The 12,818-nt window shown below is 42.6% G+C and overlaps 1 protein-coding gene across 10 annotated transcripts in view; it reads left to right on the top strand.

Annotated features, from left to right (window-relative positions):
- Positions 1 to 12,818, top strand: part of DMD (dystrophin) — a 1,890,745-nt gene that overhangs the window by 1,830,245 nt on the left and 47,682 nt on the right. For all 10 annotated transcript variants that reach the window (XM_066356826.1, XM_066356825.1, XM_066356822.1 and 7 more), the window contains 2 exons: positions 873 to 938; positions 3,641 to 3,799. In XM_066356826.1, coding sequence (XP_066212923.1) covers positions 873 to 938; positions 3,641 to 3,799 — 225 coding nt within the window. The remainder of the gene's footprint in view (positions 1 to 872; positions 939 to 3,640; positions 3,800 to 12,818) is intronic.

The raw sequence follows: 12,818 nt of genomic DNA, 5'->3' as shown, positions 1-12,818 counted from the left end.
CCCGGCCCTTAAACATTCCCGATAGTTTGGTATGTCTTGTATACTGAGCACGTTTACGAAATTGGCTTAGAAACCATATCTAACCTTTTTAGAAAACTGCTAGACCAGACATTGATATGTGAAGAAATGCTACTACTATGTTATGTGGAGAATATGAAAGCATCAGCTTTCCACTGTGTGTTTATTTTACGTAACATACCGTAAAGAAGAGTTGATTTTGCTACTGCTTGGACTTGTCTGTCTCACCTTCTGTGTGTTCGAGATCATTTTTATTATAACTAAAAACTGCATTGCTAATTGTAAGGTATCTTATGCTTGTTAAATAAATCTGTAAGAGTCTGGTTAACTTTTTTTTTTTTTTAGTTGTAAAAAGACTTGATTATTGTCTGAGGTGAAGGAGGTTTCTAAAGGTAAAAATTGGTAGTAGAATGTATAGAACGCTTACTGGGAATCGGTCCTTGATCAATATTCTCACTGCCGAACTCGTCTGTCGTCAGTGAGAAACTTGAATGATCTGAACAAACAAGGGGCAGGGTAAGGTACAGAGTGTATTTGCTAAGGAAGCCTTGCTTCTGACAAAACCAAGGCCTGTTCTCAGTGAAAGGAAGATGGATCTGTGAAGAAGAAAAGAACAACAACAAAATACGACTTCCCTTGATCCTTCCTAGCGTAAATGTAAAGCTGCTAACTAGCTGTGGTCCGCTGCTCACCGCCTCGAATGGTTAGGCCAACACACACATCCTTTTAATGTGAAGGGTTCCTTTCTCCTCTTGACGTGATTTATCCTTTAGTTTTCAGGAATGTTCGATTAGGTCTTGAGTAGATTCTAAGAAGTCACATAAGTTTTAATGAGCTTTTACGTTTTTTATCAGGCTAGCAGAAATGGAAAACAGCAATGGATCTTATCTAAATGATAGCATCTCTCCTAATGAGAGCATGTAAGTATCCCGTCTCTTTTTACAAACTGTTCCTGAGGATGAAATTGCTTGGAGGGATTTAGAGGTAGGGTAGCACAGAAGAGAGAACCTAGCAGCATATATATGTGATCTTTCAAGGAGCCATTCTTTACGAATTTTCCCATAACTCTTAATCTGACACGGAATGAGCTCATCCAAACCGTAGCATTTCATTATTGGTATTCCAGAGTAGCAAAAACAAGTTGGCCTTATTCTAATTTCATACCATAGTATCACAAACTACCAAGTCCCAGATACTTAAAATTCTAGGAAATGTTTAATCTTTGACCAGACCTGCCCAATATTAAAGCAATTGGATAATTTTTAAGTGATGGCTAGGTAGTAGTTCCTCCCCTCCTGGAGGAGTGGAGACAGAATCTTGCAGAGTTGTATTGGCGAATATTCCCATACGGGAGGTTAGCTGTGCACTTTCCTTCAGCGATCCAAAGCAACAGATTTTCTGGGATTTAAAATCTTCATGAACTAAATAAAGAGAGGCAGTCTTGTAAAGGGTTTCAGAAGAAGGAGTACAGATTCAGGTCACAGGTTTTCAGTGGGATGCTAAGCCAGGCCCGTCTAGCTTAAGGAAGGAAAGAGAGTGATGTTACCAGGGGCAGGGAAACAGGCTTCATTATGGAGCGGGGAAGCATTCACCGTAAGGAGCACAGAGGAAGATCACCATGCACTAAGGGCCTGAGGTGGACGGAGCGGAGTAGGAAGCTAATGCAACCTAATTAAGCAGTGTCGCCCTAAGAAATTCAATAAAAAAGGAATAAAACCCATATAATAGAAAAAATTAAGTTCTGCTAACTGAATAGATAATTTAGAAGAAATCTGGTCACAACACAACAGTGTTTGAAGTTGGAGAGCTTATAGCTCTTACCAATTTGTCATGGAAAATCTAGGCAAAGAGACAAATGAATAACTTTATCACATGTAGTTGATATGTCCACCCAAAGTGACACTGAGATGAGAAAAGGCTGAGGGAAATCACATCGACAGGGCATTTATACATACTGGTTCTTGGAGACGTGGGAGTCATTCATCTCATCTGATATCTAAAAGGCAATGAAGGTGATAATAAAGAATCAAGTCAACATTCAACCAATTGTATGGGATTTAGTTGCTTAAAACGACCTTTTTCCCCAAACGTAACTGTGGTACATTCTCTTTCTTAGCTACGGGGGAAAGTATTAATATTATTCACATTTAAAATACTTTAACGGGAAAATTTGTAACCAAAGAATCAACCAATGTAAACGACCTGAGTGATTTGCTTTTCCTGGTCACTGATTGTAATAGTAGAAGCTCTAGTACATTCAAATTAATTCAGATTGTATCTGTATAATAATGGCTGCCATCCACTGACTGTTTTAAGCGAACAGTAAAAGAAGTTTAATTATAACTATCTTTGGTAATTAAACATGGGAAGGTCTAGCAATAAAATTTCAGAATTTGGGAAGAGAGTTGATAAATTAGGCTGTAAAACTGCTTTTGTTTTCTTTTTAAATGAAAAGCTTTAGATGATACTGAGGACCTAAAACCCATTTTGACTCATTCCTAGATAGTAAAATGATATTTTAGGGGCAGGTCTAGGGAAGTGTTTTGGAGGCTTGGTTGACTTCTCGTAAATGTTTATTTTTAACACCCAGTGATTATTTTTAGTCAGTATTTCACTTCTCGGCCAATTACCTGGCTTCATGGACCAAAATTATTTAAATCAGGAGGATTATTTCCTAAAAAAAATTTGGATTTATTTTTCAACTCGAAAAACACTGCGATGAGAAAAGGAAGTTAAGTGGATGAAGAGAGGGCGATCGTCTTCATGGTGTTTAGCCAAAGAGCGTTAGCCTCTCCTTAAGGACAAGTGAAGTTGTAACTTGGAGGCACACGGGCTTTTGAGCAGCTAGGAACAATGCACTTAGAAAATAATTTTTCCGTGTAGTAAGGGAGTTCCCAGTTTCAAGGAGAGGCTGCAGCTGCCTTATAAACTGGAAGCATTTTGCCTCTTTGTTCCCCAAGATTAGCTGCTCTAAAGAATGCGTTGTTCAGTTTCCTTTTAGCCACCTTAGTGGCTTTTTTTTTCTCCCTTCTTTTTAAATCTAAATAATTGGAATGAAACAACCACTTGCCTACCGTTTCGTTATTGTTACTGTCCTGCCTCTGTGGCTTTTATAAGTTCAACGTGGCTTACGGAAGCAGCCCTTTTTGGTTCCATTGCCTCCCACTTAAAATAGTTATTCTTATTTTAAGAGCTGTAGTTTTTCTTGGTCAGTACCAGCAATGGTGTGGGCTAGTGAACAGACTGGCATGCTTGGTAGCGAAAGTATCATACAGCCATTATTATGTCTTTTAATATTTATTAACTATTGGTTAAAATGTCACCATCGAGTCCCAATATTTCTGGAATTCTGCCATTAATTTACCCATGTAAATAGGCCAAATTCAACTGAAAACTAGGGGGGAAAAGGAAAGAAATTAAGAGTAAAAAACACTCCAATTGTCACCCATAGGATGGTCAACCACAACCTCAGCAGTATCCAGATGTCTTTAGAAGCAAGAAAAAGGGTCTAATTAATTGTTAAGAGCAAATAAATGTTTCTATTTTTCAATACACAACCGAGTCCCTGACCCCCAACACAAGTAAAGGAGCAAAAACCAAAACCTTTGATTTTATTTTCCAGAGATGATGAACATTTGTTAATCCAGCATTACTGCCAAAGTTTGAACCAGGACTCCCCCCTGAGCCAGCCTCGTAGTCCTGCCCAGATCTTGATTTCCTTAGAGAGTGAGGAAAGAGGGGAGCTAGAGAGAATCCTAGCAGATCTTGAGGAAGAAAACAGGTGAGTTTTCTTTCTAGCTTTGTCATTGGTATGCAGAGTGCATACGCTTGCACACATAGAAAAGTGCAGGAATCTTCACTTAGAGTCATTCGATGTCTAATTGTTTTCTCCAATAATCTGTTTAGCTCCGTTTATAGATTCTTTCTCTCTCTCTCTCTTTTTTTTTCTGTTAAAGACAAAAATGAATGCAATAGTATAATTAAGAATTCATATTTTAGTTGGGAAAGGAATTAATACTGATGGTGGTATTATTTGATTTATTGCATGTGTTTCAGAGGATTTGACTTTTTATTTGAGCAGAGTATTTAAAAACAAAGCAGGTCATTTAATTTTACAATTATACGATTTGTACAAAATATGTTTGGCCATAGTATCTCTCTCAAAGCGTTTAAGAAAGTAGATTCATTAGCTTGGTCACACAGGGAATAAATTAGTTCATCTTAACTAATTAGTTCGTCATAACATTTATGCTCATCATTGTAGCAGGTTAGTGAGATGATTCCAGTTGTCAGTGATCTCCTGAAAAAGACGCTCACGTAAAAGTAGTAGAAAGTATAGAAGTAAAAGACTAAAGAAAATTCACAATGATGGCAGAGAGGGCAAAGATATAAAAACCTGGGATATTGTGTGCTGTCAGGATAACGCAAGTCATTGGACTTTGTTTTGTATGACATTTGTTCTGTCATAGGCCCTTGGTTGAGAAAGGCTTTTGCACATGATCAACTCTAATTCAGTGTGCCTTCTTTAGACAAATGCCACCAGGCAAGTCTTTAAAGGAGCAGTTGCTCAAATTTGTGGCACTTGACTACTTTCATCTCCTTGGTTTAGCCCAAGGCACCAAGATTTCTTAATCCAGGAACAGGTGTATCTGAGAACCGGTGCCCTCGGGGAGTATGTCACCTCAAGATGAAAAGGCAGACTGTCATTCATCCAGTGCTTTCTGCTGCCACTTCCCTCTCTCTAGCTCTTAATACTCTTGACCTATGGCCAGAGCGCCTTTACCCAGACGGCTTCCCTTTAATCTCTTTCCTACCCCTCCAGTAAATCCTCCATAGTAATGCCAGTTGTATATCCTTCCAGAACCAAGATCCATCATGGCATTCTTCCGTCACTGGATTTCTGCAACTAGAAAAAAAATCTAACTTCTCAGCTGGGCATTTCAAACCTTCCACAATTGTCTCTTGGCCTGCTATTATAACTCCATTTTCTTTCGTACGTGTGTTCTGGCCATGCTGTTGTAGCGACCGTCTCTGAATGCATCCTGCTGTTGTCCACTTTCTGGGTCAAGCTCAAGCTGCTTGGCTTAGCCACTGACCCCCATTCCTTCTCTATCCACCCTCCCTGGCCTTTCTCAAAATAATTTTTCTCACGGAGCCCTGTTAGGCCCTTGTGTTTAGAAGTAATCTATCTTTTGTCTCGATTCTCAGGATACTTTGGACCTTTCTCACAGAACTTCCTGACAGTGCGCCTTTTTTATCAGTTATTCCCAACGCCTTCCTCTAATGTGATGGTGAACGCCTTTGGGGCAAGGACTATGTGTGTCTTAATCCTCTTAATGTCCCCTATAGTTCCTAGCATAGTGTGAATATTTAGTGCATATTCAGGAAATATTTGATAAGAACCTAAGTTAAGAATATAGCAAGGATGTCACATGAGTAGCAGGAGGGTCATACTGAACATTGTGTTGGTTTTAGTGGCAACATCATGTTTTGGACCTCATTTGTAAGACTGGTTGGCAAGTGAAGACCATGGTCGTTAAACCCTTTCTCTCTACTTTGAGGATCATCGTTAGTATCCATTTATGTTAAATCTTGAATTATTTTTTTATTTATTATTATTATTATTATTATTATTTTGTATTTTTCTGAAGCTGGAAACGGGGAGAGACAGTCAGACAGACTCCCACATGCGCCCGACCGGGATCCACCCGGCACGCCCACCAGGGGCGACACTCTGCCCACCAGGGGGCGATGCTCTGCCCCTCCGGGGCATCGCTCTGCCGCGACCAGAGCCACTCTAGCGCCTGGGGCACAGGCCAAGGAGCCATCCCCAGCACCTGGGCCATCTTTGCTCCAATGGAGCCTTGGCTGCGGGAGGGGAAGAGAGAGACAGAGAGGAAGGAGGGGGGGGTGGAGAAGCAGATGGGCGCTTCTCCTATGTGCCCTGGCCGGGAATCGAACCTGGGTCCCCCGCACACCAGGCCGACGCTCTACCGCTGAGCCAACCAGCCAGGGCCAAATCTTGAATTATTTTAGCGCTCAAAGTCAAATAGGGAAATAAGTTGGAATTAGTATTGTAAATGGAATTTGATGTTAACCAGGAGTACAGATGTTTTGGTGCTATGTGACTGTTGCCATTGTGTAATATATCTTTGGTCAAGATGGCTGTCTTGTTTGCTGTCAGCATCCTTTCCTTCCACACCCTAAAAGCCAGGTCAGTCAGTACTCATTAAGAGAGTACTGATAACTCATTTATATACCAGTTCGTCATTTTTAGAGCACTTTAATGGACTTTGGGTATTTTAATCTTTCGGAAAGCTCTGTAAAGAAGACGGATGGGAAAATGTAGGTTCAGAGAGATTCAAATGGCTTGATCCAGATTTCCCAATCAGCTACCGGCCGAACCAAGTTCAAATCCAGATTCTTTGACTCAGACTAGCCAGCTCTGCCTTGTACCAGAGAATAAAGAAGGGCTGTTCTCTATAAATATCACTTCCATAGAGTTGTGACATATTCTCTGGAATGTACCTTAAGTTGAGGGGATACTTTAAAGGACTAGGCAGGATTAAATCAGTTCTCTACTGTACCTAGCGCTAAGCACTTCTCTATGAAAGAATTCCAATATCATTCCCCAGGAATAGGTGTGGTTTTTCCCCTGAAAGAAGAAAGGAGTTATATTGAAGTCTGCTTAGAGCTCCAACTGCAGAGGCTGGTTTTAGGCAAGTCTTTCTCTAAGTTTTCTTGACCTTTAAGAAAGGTCAGGATGAGCTTCCTTCTTTCTCTCTCTATTTTGCCCCATTTTCACTTACTACCAAATCCCAAAGAAATGTCTTTCTATACAGCTCCCCTCCTGAAAATGACCCGTCTAGTTTCCTCTGCGCTGTCCTCTCCTGTTTTCTTGCATTTCTGCTCAAGGACCTTTAAAAGCCATAGTTTAGCCTTCATGATTTTTGAATTGAATGTTGCCTAAGGAGCCTTTAATTCACCATGTCCTGTTCTTCCTCTGGGAGACGCCAGGAGGTCATGACGTGCCCTCTCTCTGCGCCTGCCACGCTGGCTGGATTGCCCAAGTCAGATAGGCTACAGAACTGGGCAAATACATGCATACTTTTAGACAGGGGTCCCCAAACTACGGCCCGCGGGCCACATGCGGCTCCCTGAGGCCATTTATCCGGCCCTCGCAGCACTTCCGGAAGGGGCACCTCTTTCATTGGTGGTCAGTGAGAGGAGCATCGGCATCCTGTGCTCCTGGAGTACTGTATGTGGCGGCGCCAGTGATAGGGGATGTACGCGTCATAGCTTTGGAAGCGTGTCATATCACTTGTTACGGCTAGCAGTGACAAATATGGAACCGGACATTGACCATCTCATTAGCCAAAAGCAGGCCCATAGTTCCCATTGAAATACTGGTCAGTTTGTTGATTTAAATTTACTTGTTCTTTATTTTAAATATTGTATTTGTTCCCATTTTGTTTTTTTACTTTAAAATAAGATATGTGCAGTATGCATAGGGATTTGTTCATAGTTTTTTTTTATAGTCCAGCCCTCCAACGGTCTGAGGGACAGTGAACTGGCCCCCTGTGTAAAAAGTTTGGGGACCCCTGCTTTTAGAGAAAGTGGGGAAAGGGTATTTACAACTGAGATTGTCCCGTGTCGTCTGGACTTGTGCATACTACATCTGTTGTATTTTGGGTTCCTTTGTCACGTAGCTGTGACATCTCGAAATGCCAGTTCGCAAAGAAAAGAGGTTTGGAGATCCCCACTCCTGACTACATGTGTTACTGAATTCTGTTAATTATCCTTATTCATGACACCGCCCCTCAATCCCCTTGGAAAACAGAGAATGACATTTCAAAGTGTCTCGGGGGGGTATCTTATCGCTGTCCTTCAAATTTCATTTCTCCCAGTTGTTACATATCCCACTCGATAAATATTTGTTGATTTGTTGAATACATTAATGAACAAGTGAACTGAAATGAAGCTGATTGATTTTCATTGTAGCACTCATGCATGTACTCTGGATTTAAAATCCTTTTTAAAAACCTAATTTCACAGAGAAAAGCCTTTCAACAGCTTTTCCTCTGCTTCCTTTTCAAAATCCTTCCCTTTTCCAAAATTCCTTGATTAGTGCCCAGCATTGCTTTGTCATAAATTTAGAATGTTAAAAATTCACTTTCCAAACTCCAGGCCCCGGATGTCTCCGCACTGGCATTCTCTGATTTGTGGTTTAGGCCACAAAAATAATGTGAAGGCACTGAGCAAAGCTCCGTCTGCCTCTGAATCTACTCAGGAGTGTGCGTGTCAGAAATCTGAGGGACCAGCACCTTGTTCTATTCTTAATGTTTTGCTTCTGCATAATGTGTCTCCCTCATACCCTCATTCACATTCACCTTGATTTGGTCAAGACCATTTGAATGTTGAAGATTTGTTCCATGGTGTGTCCTCAATGTTGCAAACTCAAAGTTTGCCCCCCTACCCCGCATATATTAAAGCCTGCAATCTCCTGCCTTCAGCCTGCAATGTCAAATTCTGACACATTTTTCTGTGCACTGTCTGAATGAACCAAGCAAGGCTTGCTCTGAAATTCTAGGTATGACCCTAGCAATGAAGAGGCAGCCTTTATGAGAGACAAAAACTGATTGGCATTCTGCTGCCTGCATAGCAAATTGATTAGATTGCTCCCAGGTTGAAAAGGAGGGTAACGGGATTCACTGTGAAGTCTCAATTTAATTAAAGTTGTTAGTGGATGTTACATGACAACAGGAAATTCTGGATATTTTTAGTAACTACTCAGTACCTTTCATGTGTCTTTTTGTTGGGCGACCAGATATTATACAGCCTAAATTTGAGTTTTCTCAACAATTACGCAACATTGTAAATGTTATATTCAAAGGAATGTTAGATCAATTTCTTATACCACTGAGTGAAAGTAGCTGGAAACCGTGCTCCTGCTGCTTTACAATGAAGCCGTGACTTTGGACCTGGGGGGAGCCGTTTCTAATCTTCACAGGTCCAGGCTGTCTTTGCTCCAGGTTCCGTTGTGTGAGTCTCTAATGATGGTGAGAAGATCCCGAAGGGCAAGGGAAGCTGAGGGGGTCGGTGGTCATCTCAAGCAGAGGAAGGAGCAGGCGAGAAACAGCAGCGAGTGTTTGGGAGACTGCAGACGCTGTGGTGCGTCTGTAACCAGGCAACGAGATGGGAGGAGATGAGGCCTGACAGGTGGGCAAGGCCAGATCAGGAGGGCGTGGCGCCACACTGAGGAGTTGGTGCCCTTTCGCCCAGCACAGGAAGCTACTCGAGCATGCCAGCCAGGAAAGATGCTATCAGAGTTATACTTAACCTGGCCAGACAGCTCAGTTGGTTAGACCAGAGCATCGTCCTGGAGCACAGAGGTTGCCGGTTCGATTCCTTGGTCAGGGCACAGACAGGAGCAGCTCGATGTTCCTGCCTCTCTCTCTCAAAAAAAATTAGAGTTACATTTACATACATCACTCAGGCAGCTGTGTGGAGGATAATTTTGAGAACAATACTGACAGAAGGAAATCAAAGCGGGAGTAGCATGAAAACACAAGCAAGAGAAGATTAGGGCCTAAATGGAAGGAATGGCAATGGGGCGGGCAGGCTGAATTTGAGAGAGATTGCAGGGGAGGAGCAGCGCTGTTTGATTTGGTGTTTGATGGGTCTGCGGAGGGAAGGAATGAGTCCCATTCCGGGGGGACACCTGGCAAGGTAGTTGATGGTTGCATCTGGGACTGACGGTTCAGGACAAGTTGCAGCAGATCCCTTCTCTGTATACTGACATCAGTATAAATTTACAGTATTTATATTGATCCATCAAGGGGCGAGGAGCTGGAAGATGGTGAATGGAGTAGGAAGAGGTTGACTTGCAGGTTCTGGTGACATACGTGTTAATGTCTGACAGTGCGAAATGGAACCTCGAAGCTTGCAGGAGAGGCGTGGGCCAGAGCTACTGATCTCCGCCCCCAGCTCACAAATGGTAGTGGAAACGGAGAGGGAATCGGCTCACCAGGGACCCCGTGGCACCAGCACACTGAGCTTGGTGGAACTCTGGAAGATGAGAACATTAAGATGTTTATTTCATTACTTTTAGTCTTTAACAGGTAATAAAATCTAAAGGATTTGAAAAGGCATAAAGAGAAAAGTGAGCGTTCCTCCAACTTTTTAGCCTGGCTTTGTAGACTAGCCCCTTTAATTTAAAGCTTTATTTAGTCAGGGATAATCTGTACACATGCAACTATTTGCAAATGTATTTGTGGTTGTTGGGCTCATTTCACATGAAATGCTGTGTAGTGTTCACTCTGGTCTTCTCTTTCTACTTAGGGATTCTTTGTGGCTTTTCTCATGCTGGAGGACGATCCTAGAATAGGGGCAGAGAGCTTGAGAATGATAGGAGCATTTCCTCAGAGGAGGCAGGCGGGAGAAGGATTGAGGGCACGAGGATACAGGCCAGGGCATGGCCACGAGTGGGAGAAGGGCCACTCTGAAGACAGTGTGATAGGTGAGATTCTTAGGGTCAGGAATGGGGGTGGGGAGGGAAACGGAGTGAACATTAAATGTCCAGTAGATGTCATTGGTGATCAGCAGAGACTGACTCCTAGAGCTGACCTATACATTTTATTTTTTTAACTTGGCCTGGTGGGGAAAGAGTGGTATCCAAGAAACTGAATGAAACTAGGCCGTCCTGTCACTTGGCAAAATGAGCCCTCAGAGCAAAGGGCCACAGAACCTTTTTTAGATAAGGGGGCTCGTTTTCCCATGTAAATCAGACAGCCAAGATCTTTCATGGCAAGAGAAGCTTGCATATGAAGAGATACTGAAGGTCATACGCATTCATTTAATAAGCTGAGTGAGAGCCGGCCACGTCGGTGTCACTTGGGCAGGTAGCAGAGGTGCGGGTGTGGGGCACCAGCATTCAAAGGCCCACTTATTTTTTTATATTTTTTTTTGTTTTTTTTTGTATTTTTCTGAAGTTGGAAACGGGGAGGCAGTCAGACAGACTCCCGCATGTGCCCAACCTGAATCCACCCGGCATGCCCACCAGGGGGTGATGCTCTGCCCATCTGGGGCATCGCTCTGTTGCAACCAGAGCCATTCTAGCACCTGAGGCAGAGGCCACAGAGCCATCCTCAGCGCCGGGCCAACATTGCTCCAATGGAGCCTTGGCTGCGGGAAGGAAAGAGAGAGACAGAGAGGAAGGAGAGGGGGAGGGGTGGAGAAGCAGATGGGCGCTTCTCCTGTGTTCCCTGGCCAGGAATCGAACCCAGGACTCCTGCACGCCAGGCCGATGCTCTACCACTGAGCCAACCAGCCAGGGCTCAAAGGCCCACTTTCTAACAGGCCAGCCCCATAATTCAATTTTCTTCACTTTATTTATCCAGAGTTAATCAAAGCCAGAGGGGACCGATTGATGCCATCCAATTCGTGGAAGTAAACATATAACCCAGACTGGCAATTTGATTTCTCCCTTTTGTCCTAATGCCCTCTCTTTGAAATGGTCTTGTTATACTAAGTATACTAAACGTTGTCTGAAACAGTTTTGTGGAACAGCGTGCGGTTTAAGAATAAATACTAAATCTATTAAAATGAGAAATACATGGTTTTTTTAGAAACGAGAGTTGTTCCACCATTCCAGGGTCCTGTAGCTTAGAATAAGCTATCTTGGAAATGAGAATAAAAATCAAATTGTTGTCCGGTGAACTTCGAATCTTGCTATAGGAAATGGGATAGTCCTAAGGACTGTTTCACACCACCAGAAAAGGAAAGTGCTCTCTGGTGATAGGGATACCCAGGACTTAAACGAACAGCCGCCATCTCCCTAGAACAGGCTGGCTAAAAGCTGAAGTTCTCACAGTCCGGTTTCCTGCTATAGACGGTCTGTGAAGATGCTTATCTCCCATTGACTTGCATCCCCCGGCCGGCCCACTGCAGAATTGATTGTAGTCATAACTTTCTTCAGTTCCTTTCCAGGCCTAAGGATATAATTCCATTCAGTTCGGCAGACAGTTAGTAAATGCTTAGCGTGGTCTTCAAACTGCCAAGACCAGGAGAATGAATAAGCCTTGGCGCTTCCTCTCCTGGAGCTCAGGATTGAATAAAATACAGTGCTCACAAAAATTAGGGGATCAGGGACGTGCAGATACTCCAGCACTTTCAGCCTTTTTTCAGCCTTTTGAATAGTGCATTTTCACCAACGAAATAAAAGTTGCTTTTGCATCTTATTTGCATAATTGAACAACTTTCTTAGACTTGTCGTTTGCTTTTCTGGTGTTCTCGTTCAATAAAAAAAAATCAAATGCTTCTTTTTTTTATCACTTCATATTCATTTTGAAACATCCTCGAATTTTTGAGAGCAGTGTATAAACAACTAATTATAAGCTAGTGTTACAAGCGCTCTGGGGGCACAGAGGTCGGTGATTAATTCTGTCGGAAAGATTGGAAAGACCTTCACAAAGGGACTCGACAGTAAAGACTGAATAGGGTTTTTTTTGGGTTGTTCCCTACCAGTGGGGCAGGGAGTAATGTGTAGCCAGAACACAGGGTGAGAATAATAAGTAAGACAGTAGTGAATCGTTGATGGAGACCACAGATTAAAGGACTTCAGGTGTTACACTAAGGAATTTGGATTTTTATCTGCTAAGCAGTTAACAGTCAAGGTTTTTTGAGGATGGGAAGACCGAGAAAAATAATTATAGGCAAGGAGCTGAAGTCATGGGGAGTGAGTGGTAGACTGACAGTGGGACAATGTGTTGAGAAGATGGTCAGGTTCTGAACTAAGGATG

This window comes from Saccopteryx leptura, chromosome X (genome assembly GCF_036850995.1).
Source record: "Saccopteryx leptura isolate mSacLep1 chromosome X, mSacLep1_pri_phased_curated, whole genome shotgun sequence".
In the NCBI taxonomy this organism is placed as follows: Eukaryota; Metazoa; Chordata; class Mammalia; order Chiroptera; family Emballonuridae; genus Saccopteryx; species Saccopteryx leptura.
This window is presented reverse-complemented; position numbering and strand designations above follow the sequence as displayed.